The sequence below is a fragment of the Hydra vulgaris genome, chromosome 12 (genome assembly GCF_038396675.1).
Source record: "Hydra vulgaris chromosome 12, alternate assembly HydraT2T_AEP".
Classification (NCBI taxonomy): Eukaryota; Metazoa; Cnidaria; class Hydrozoa; order Anthoathecata; family Hydridae; genus Hydra; species Hydra vulgaris.
This window is the reverse complement of record NC_088931.1, coordinates 8,177,322-8,186,446: the sequence shown is the minus strand read 5'-3', so window position 1 is coordinate 8,186,446 and position 9,125 is coordinate 8,177,322. Positions and strand designations below refer to the sequence as shown.

Sequence of the window (9,125 nt, the reverse complement as noted above, 5' to 3'; positions counted from 1 at the left end):
AAGGGTTTTTTAGCTAAGTGCATTGAAAACGACCACGCTAAACTTAGCAGCAATGAGAAACGATGGACGTGGACTCCAAAAGAGGAAAGGGGTAAAGCTAGACAGACTTTGCAACAAAGTACTGCACCACTGTCTGATGCACTCTCTAGGAATTCATTGATAACTACAGTTCTACAAAATGATGAGTTTATTTTCACAGGTAGCTGTGGAGAATTGGAGGAGTGTGAATTCTGTGAAGGTTATTAATATAATGTACTTAATTCAAAAATATGTTTTCTTTTTTTATTTGTTTTTAAATAACTGTTTAACTAATGAATATTGTGTAAACGCATTCATGTGGATTTGTGATTTTTTTTTAAATGTTAATTAGTACTACACATTGTATTGTGTAAAACATAAAATTTAGCTTTGATTTACAGGTATAACATGTGATGATTTAAAAATAGAAATGATCAAATTAGCCACCTTGTCAGTATCAGTTTTTGGTGAAGACCTTTTACTATCAGCGAAGAAAACGTTCTGCTATAGACGGAAAAAGATCGAAGAATGTCATCCATCATATTTAGAATGTGTACATCAAATACCATGTTACTTGTCTATGCCACAAATGGTTGATATTTTGTAAATAGATATTGAAAAGTAAATAAAACGGTTTTCAGTATATAAATTTATATTCACGTAATTATTTGTGTTTTTTCTTATTAGTGAGCATTTGATGTACAGATTTATTTAATGTTTAGCTGCTGCAAGATTTTCGTCGTATGTATCCTGATGCAGCTGATCGCTTTGTTGTGTGTATGGAAAATTTGATATCCTCTGTGCTACTTTATTGTTCCAAATTAACGGTTGAATACCTTCAAAAATGCAACACAGAGGGAATGATTGGAGGATCCAGTAAGTTAATATAAAAGTGGTATGAGTAGTGTTTTATGTTAATTTGAGATTGGCTGTTATTAATATAGATAAATTGCTCATCATTACAGTGAAATTAATTGACCTATTGCATTTTTTATAGATGGAAAGACTATAGCTACTGTGAAAGCATTGCTATACCTGTTGCCGATGACAGGAAAAAAGCGCCTGACGGCAAAGGAGTCGTTTGATTTGCTGATCGCATATGGGACGGTGAGCATTTTGCATGCATTGTTTTTCATTTTAAAAAAATTTCTTATGTATTTCTGCAATATTTTAATTTGTTGCTCTTTTTCTCTTTTAGTAAATAAATCTACAATTTGTCACATAAGAATTATAGTGTTCTATGTGACATTTTCAGGGATTATCTTTTTCCTAATATTCCAGGAATTCCGGCTAATTTTTCTCTTTCTTTTTCCGGATATTTAAAAAGTTTGCCGTAAATACAAATTTAAGTACCGTATTTTTAAATGCCCTTCCTTCATTATTGACAATATTTGAAATTTATTATTATGCATATAAGAGCTATGAGTGGCTCTTAAAAAATACAACTTTAAAATAATGTTTAAATAAAAGGATTTGATATAATATTTGATATTATACAGAGGAAATTAAGGGAAATTTTTTTGAAAATTAAGAGGAAATTAAGGAGAAAATCATTACGGATTTTTTCCGGATATTTTCCGCAAACAATTTTCCGGATTTTTAAAATATGACCTGGATGATCTATTTTTCTTTGTTGTGAGAATTTAACTATCGATTTTTTATTGTTATAATGTTTCATTATATTTATAAATAATACGTCGTTTTTGTTAATTATCTTTCATAAATAGGCTGTTAATATGATTTATATAATTTTTAATTGTTTTTTTTTGAATTATACATTATTAATTAAACATTTTCATTAATAAATTATAACATAAAAAAAGCAGATAGTACCCTATAATTCTCATGCGACGAATTTTCTTATTAAGTTTTGATTTTGTCAAGTTATCGCTAACTTTGCACTAACTTAAATTAGTATTAATAGCACAAATTGTGAATATTTTAAATTTGTATATAATTGGAAATGTCATAATTTGCAATACATGTACTAATTGTTTATGTTTAGCCTGGCACTGGCAATTCTATAGATGTTCCACAAAACCTGGCTCATCCAAAGCTATACCTAGAGTATTCCTTGAACGATGAAGACAAGATCACTGGGAGAATTGTGTGCGACGCAAAAGTTTGCTTGACTGGATGTTCAATGGTGAAATGTTTGGATTACATGTTTAAGTTGTTTTGGATTTTCAATTTGGAGTATCCTAGCGGTTTAGAGATGGTTTTTAAATTTTTGCAATTTATAATATATAAGTTAACTTTTGGCAAAGAAAGAATGGTTGGTACTATCAGTAGTGTTGCTCGTCTTTTTCAACTGTAGCAATACTAACTAGTGATCAGCACTGAAGGTGTATGAAAGTTGCTTTGCATGGTTAACAGTAGAGTATAGTTATAACTATAGAGTATAGAGTAGAGTATAGTTATATTCAACTATAGTTGAATATAAGTGCCAACAAAGTTGTACAATTGCTTAAGTTTTTTTCATTTTGTGTAATCATCATGCTGCAGTTATTACTTTTTATTGTATTTACTTGAATATTTAGTTGTTTAAGTTGCTTTATAAAATTCAGTGTATATGCTGCATTTATTACATTGTATTTACATTAATATTTGGTTATACAAGTGGTTTTGTGTGCTCTTGTTACAGTTATTACATTGTATAAACTTGAATATTTAGCAGTGTAAACAATTTTCTTATTTTCCTGCATTTTTTATTTGGGCATCTTTAAAATACTTTTTTAATAGTTATTAAACTTCTTGTGTTGGAATTTATTGGTAGCTTTTGCTTGGTATAATCAAAAATTATTTCAATTCTCGTGTTAAAATAGCAATGTATAAACAAAGGTTTATTGTATTTTCAGTTTTAGATGCGATGGATTAAATTATGTTACTATTTAACTTTTTAAAACTATATTTCTTTATTTAGCAACTTAATGCTAGTTTAGTAACTTTTACAAAATAAATAAATTAACACTGTTTACTATTTAATAAGTTGAGTATTATTTAATTTTTGAAGTAATTTATGCAGCTTGATTGTTGGAGTATCAATTGTACGTATCTACAAGATCATTGTATATAAAGGAGTCAAGTGAAACTGTTAATATAGTTAAATAGTTAAGTTTAAACTGAACTTAGATTTTCAGGTTTCTGTGCTTTTACTTTATGCTGTGCTAAATTTAAAATTGCGTTTAAATTTTTTTTAATATTTGTTTTGTATGCAGCTTGATTGTTGGAGTATCAGTTGTACGTATCCACAAGATAATTGTATATAAAGGAGTTAGTAGTTAAGTTTAAACTAAACTTCGGTTTTCAGGTTTGTTATGCTTTTAATTTTTGCTGTATAATGATTAAAATTGCATTTAACGCTTTACATTCTACTTATTAACATTACAATAAATTAAATCTTTTTGTATTGAAATAGGTAATATTTCAAAACAAAAGGTAATAGGTAATATATATGGAAATTTTTAATTTAGCCAAGTACCCATTGTTTTTATTTTTCATAGATGCATAGATTATTTTTCATAGATTTCATAGATTTCATTAGATTTCATATGTCAGATCAGGTTATCCTGCTACTGGTAACATGTAACCCAGTACAATCTGCTTCATGTCCTGCTGCCTTGTAGGATATGCCTTTTTAGGCAAAGGCTAGGAGATGCCAACTCCGATTTAAAACACCCCCTGCCTTGGGGCTCTTGGTTGAGTAAAGGCTAGAGATGGTGTCTCGATAAAAATACTCATCTTGGGCAGATGTTAAATGCACCCAGCTACTGTCTTGTAGAAGGCCTCCTAGGCAAAGACTTAAGGGGTAAACAGATTCTATCTGTTGACCAGCCTCGCACCCCTTCTTCATCTATTAGGCTGGCGCAGATGTATTTTTAATACATTGTTTCCAGTTTAGGATGTTGAATGCTGGATCTTCTTGACTCAATGCATGGGTTTGCTTGTGTCACTGTTTTTATGACTAAGCAACTCATTCTATTATCTCCTTATGAGGGTACAGCTCTAAAACTCAGTTTTATGGTTCTGAGGCCGGCTGGTAGTCAGGTTTCCCGAACTCTGTGGTAGCTCTCAGAGAGGCTGATTCCATCAACAGCTGAAAAATATCAAAGTACTAACAGTGCCATGTTGCGCATGGATGGTGTCCCTGTTTGTACTTTTGGTGTGCATTGCGGAGGCCACATTTGGAGCCCTTTGTTACGGCTTAGGGTTTATTAGTAGTAATGAGGCAATTGCTTGGGCTATTAAACAGTGTTCTGAGTACTATCTATGCTTTGAGTCAAGTTCTTCAATCTAATTTAAAAATGAATAAAGTACCAAAAACTATAAAACACAAAAAACCATCATCATCACCAAGTTCTCTAAACCTATCATTCACTAATATTCGTGGTCTTCGAAGTAACTTTTCTTCTGTTGAGTCTTATCTCTTGCAAAGTTCACCAGACCTACTTGCTCTTTGTGAGACTAATTTGAGTTCGGCTGTCTCATCTTGTGATCTTAGTGTTGATGGTTATCTTCCTCTGATTCGTAAAGACTCCAACAGTCACATGCTTGGCCTGGGCATTTACATTCGTAAGAATTCACCTGTTTGTCGTGAAACTAGGTTTGAATCCACAGACTATTCTTTTATGTGCTTTCGTTTAGCACCACTTCACTCTATTGCCTTTCTCTTTGTTCTATATCGCTCTCCTTCATCTCAAGACTGCACTCTTTTTGATGTTATTTCTGATCATATTGACCAAGCCCTCTCTCTTTATCCATCAGCTAATATAGTTGTTGTCGGTGACTTTAATGCTCACCACTCTGAATGGCTTGGCTCTAGTGTCAGTGATTCTGCAGGCATTAAAGCCCACAACTTTTGCCTTTCTCAATCCCTAACTCAAATAGTCAACTTTCCAACTCGCTTTCCTGACAATCCGAATCATTTACCTTCTCTACTCGACTTATGTCTTGTTTCTGATCCTAGTCAGTGCTCAGTTTCTCCGCATTCACCCTTAGGTTCTTCTGATCACAGTTTGATCTCTCTAAAACTAATATCTCATTCTTCTTCATCACCTGAATCCCCCTATTACCAAACCTCTTTCAACTACAGTAAAGCTGACTGGGATTCTTTCCGTGACTTTCTTCGTGATGGCCCTTGGGTAGAAATCTTTCAACTTCCTGTCGACAAATGTGCTTCTTACATAACTTCGTGGATTCAGGCTGGCATGGAATCTTTTATTCCCTCTCGACGATTCCAGGTCAAGCCTCACTCTCCTCCATGGTTTTCCTCACACTGTGCTGCTGCAATTGCCAATCGAAACCATTACTTCCATATCTATCAGCAAAACAATTCTACAACTGTAAAAAGGTTTTGTCTAACGCCAAAACCCGCTATTCTCAGGTCATGAAATCTCGTATCTCATCTCAAAAATTAGGCTCTCGTGACTTCTGGAGAATCTTTAATAATATCAATAATAAGGGCAAATCTATAATTCCACCTCTCTTGTATGGTTCAGACTTTGTCACCTCACCTAAAGACAAAGCCGAACTGTTTGCTAAAAACTTTTCATCAATATCATCTCTTGATTCCACTAATTGCGTTCTACCTGATATTGCCAACAAACAGGTTGATCCATTGCTTGACATTCATATCACTCCAGCATCTGTATCTAAAGTGATTTCCTACTTAGACTCTTCTACAGCTTGTGGCCCGGACAACATACCTGTTATTGTCTTGCAGAAGTGTTCTCCGGAGCTGTCGTCTATACTCTCAAAACTATTCAACAAGTGCTTATCAGAGTCTTGTTTTCCAGCCTGCTGGAAAACCGCATCTGTTATCCCTATCTTCAAAAATTCTGGAGAGCGATCCGATTCATCTAACTACCGTCCCATAAGTCTTCTTCCTATGGTGGAGAGGTTAAGGCCATCGCTCTTGACATTTCAAAAGCGTTTGATAAAGTTTGGCATGCTGGTCTTCTCCATAAGCTTTCTTCTTATGGTGTATCCGGCAACATCTTCAAGATCATTGAATCCTTCCTTTTCAATCGTAGCATAAAAGTTGTCCTCGATGGACAACACTCTTCTTCTTATTCTGTAACTTCAGGGGTTCCTCAAGGTTCTATCCTTGGCCCTATACTCTTTTTAATTTACATTAACGATCTTCCAGATATTCTCACATCTAAGGTGGCATTGTTTGCTGATGATACTCCCATTTATTCTTGTCGTGATAAGAAACCAACACCCTCTGATTGCTTGGAGGGGGCATTTGAGCTTGAAAAGGATCTCACTTCCGCTACAGCATGGGGCTCACAGTGGCTGGTGAACTTTAATTCAGATAAAACTCAATTTTTTCAGCCAATCGTTATCGCAATAATTTAGATCTTCCTATATTTATGAACGGTGATGTACTCGATGAGTCACCTACTCTTCATCTTCTAGGATTAACTCTTACTTCCAATCTTTCTTGGAAACCATATATCAAATCGGTTGCAAAATTAGCATCTGCTAAGGTTGCATCTCTTTATCGAGCTCGCCACTTTCTTACTCTGGATTCTATTCTCTACCTCTATAAATCTCAAATCCGGCCTTGTATGGAATACTGTTGCCATATCTGGGGCGGATCTTCTAATGATGCCCTTTCTCTTTTAGACAAGGTGCAAAAACGCATTGTAAACATAGTTGGACCTGCTCTTGCAGCCAACCTTCAACCGTTATCACATCGTCGTAATGTTGCTTCTCTTTCTCTTTTCTACAAATACTATAATGGACACTGCTCTAAAGAGCTAGCATCTCTTGTGCCATCTACTAAAATTCATTCTCGTGTTACTCGTCATTCAATTAAGTGTCATCCTTTTTCTGTGACTGTTCCTAAGTGCTCCAAAAACGCTTATTCGTCTAGTTTTTTTCCTCGAACATCAGCTCTTTGGAACTCGCTTCCTTCATCTTGCTTTCCTGATTCATATAATTTGCAATCTTATAAGTCGTCCGTCAATCGTTATCTTGCTCTACAATCTTCATCTTTTCTCTTACAGTAACTTCCAACTTTAATTAGTGGCTGCTTGCAGCCTTGTTGGAAGCGATGATGTTTAAAAAAAAAAAAAAAAAAAAAAAAAGATGCTCAGGTTACAACTAAGGTTACGGCTGCTATTAAAGCATTGATCTTTTTGTTACCGATGACTGGAAAAAAATGGTTTACAGCAAAAGAATTTAAACAGTACAAAATTGAACTATTAATTTTTGTTATAAAAGTTCATTATATAGTGTAGATTCACTTTTTAAACTGAACTAACAAATTTTGTTGTCCTGTATATATATATATATTTATTATTGTTTAAAATGTAACTATGCCAATCTTAAGTTGTGATCTCGACTTTTGTAAATTTTTACTGTGTACTATTTGTAGATTACAGTTATTAATATGTATATGTACTTTGTTGTTGTTTTTATCGATTATACGTTTTTCGAAAATAGATTTAAACTTACAACAATAATTACAGTAAGGAAGTTTTACTCTAACTGCTGTCTTAAAATAAAGAAATCTTTTTTTCAGTCTTGATCTTACCGAAAAAATATCACGTAAAATAATCAAATTTTGCCTTATTTACTATTTTAAGAAAATTATTACTTATGGATTTCCTTATTTTAAGGGAAATAGTTTTAAGGAAAGAAATTTCCTTAAAAACAATTTTCCTTAGTTTAAGGAAACCTTTACCAGTGCTGTTTTTAGGGGATTATTTCCTTAGTTTTTCCCTTAAAAATAAGGAAAGATTATTAAGGAAAGAAATTTCCTTAAAAACCTATTTCCTTAGTTTAAGGAAATCTTTACCAGTGCTGATTTTAGGGGATTATTTCCTTTATTTTTCCCTTAAAAATAAGGAAAGATTTTTTTGAGTGTACTTAATTATCTTTTTCAAGACAAAAACTTTTAAAAATTAAAAGTAATTAAAATATCGCCTTTTTTACAATAAAATTAAAAAAAAAATACTTTTAATAGTAAAATTGACTTTTTGGCGCGTCGAGTATAATAGTCATCTTTCAAAACCACAAAAATTAATTGCGGTTCCATCTTTTATAAATTACTTTATTTTTACAAAAATGCGTAAATTTTTTTTATTTTTATGCTTAACTTTAGTAAACAGTAACTTTAAAAAAAATATGTTTGTGTGCAATTAGTTTTTGTGTTTTAATTATTTAATATTATAACTTTACGAAAATAATATAATGGAAAAATCAACATTTATAACACATTTATAAACTGGCTTTATAACAATAAGGTAAGTTTATAACATTTAATACTTTTATTTTGTACAAAAACTGTCAGATAAGTAAGGGAACCTACGAGAACCAATATCGAGTGCTTGAGCTAGTAAATGCAACATGTCTATGACCTATTAGAACTATAAACATTGCCCTTAATTTCCCCTTTTGAGTTTATTTGACATTTTTAAAGTACAAGTTTCAAGTCGTATTATTCACTTGAATTCGAAATACTTATTCATTGCACATGGTACTGTTTAAACAATTCTTTTTTTGTTTTTTATTTTAGCTTTTGCATGAAAATTGGTGAGATTCACACACTTATTAGACAAAACAAACTAGTTCCTAATAATAAATTATTTTTTTCATCATTATTAGCTCTCCTAGCTTCAGTAGATATTAAGTTAAAAGATTCTGAGTGTATAAACTTTAAAAAAGTTTATCGTAAAAAGTGGGTAGCTGCAAACAATGATATTATTTATTTTGAGAAAAGCAATGAAAATTGGCTAGCTCAAGATTTTCAGTTTACGTACATTACGCTAAATCCTATAGTTAGAGAAGTTGGAAGACCCTATTACTCTTTTAAAAACTCATGCGACAGAACAAAAAAAAGAAAGCTTAACAATGATATTAACACTTTATCTGGCGTTGAATTACTTCATGCAACAAAGCTAAAACTTAGGAATGAGTTTAAGTACGAGACTTAAAAAAATTTCAGAAATTTCAGATTAAAAACCCGTTAAAACTACTATGAGATATTCACCGGATGAAGGTCTGGCAATGATTGTTAATGGTGGTATATCAAAATCAACATACCAGTTTTTAAGAAATGGCACTGAAGAAAAAGGCTGCTACATCTATCCTTTATA

General features: G+C 32.4%; 1 protein-coding gene across 1 annotated transcript; it reads left to right on the top strand.

The window, feature by feature from the left end:
• The first annotated feature begins 435 nt into the window (after positions 1–435).
• LOC136087838 (uncharacterized) lies at positions 436–7,295 on the top strand. Its single transcript, XM_065811425.1, has 6 exons — positions 436–610; positions 741–894; positions 1,016–1,125; positions 2,024–2,225; positions 3,237–3,328; positions 7,114–7,295. The coding sequence occupies exons 1-5, from the start codon at positions 449–451 to the stop codon at positions 3,239–3,241; spliced, it is 633 nt and encodes a 210-aa protein (XP_065667497.1). The 5' UTR covers positions 436–448; the 3' UTR covers positions 3,242–3,328; positions 7,114–7,295.
• The last annotated feature ends 1,830 nt before the right edge of the window (positions 7,296–9,125 follow it).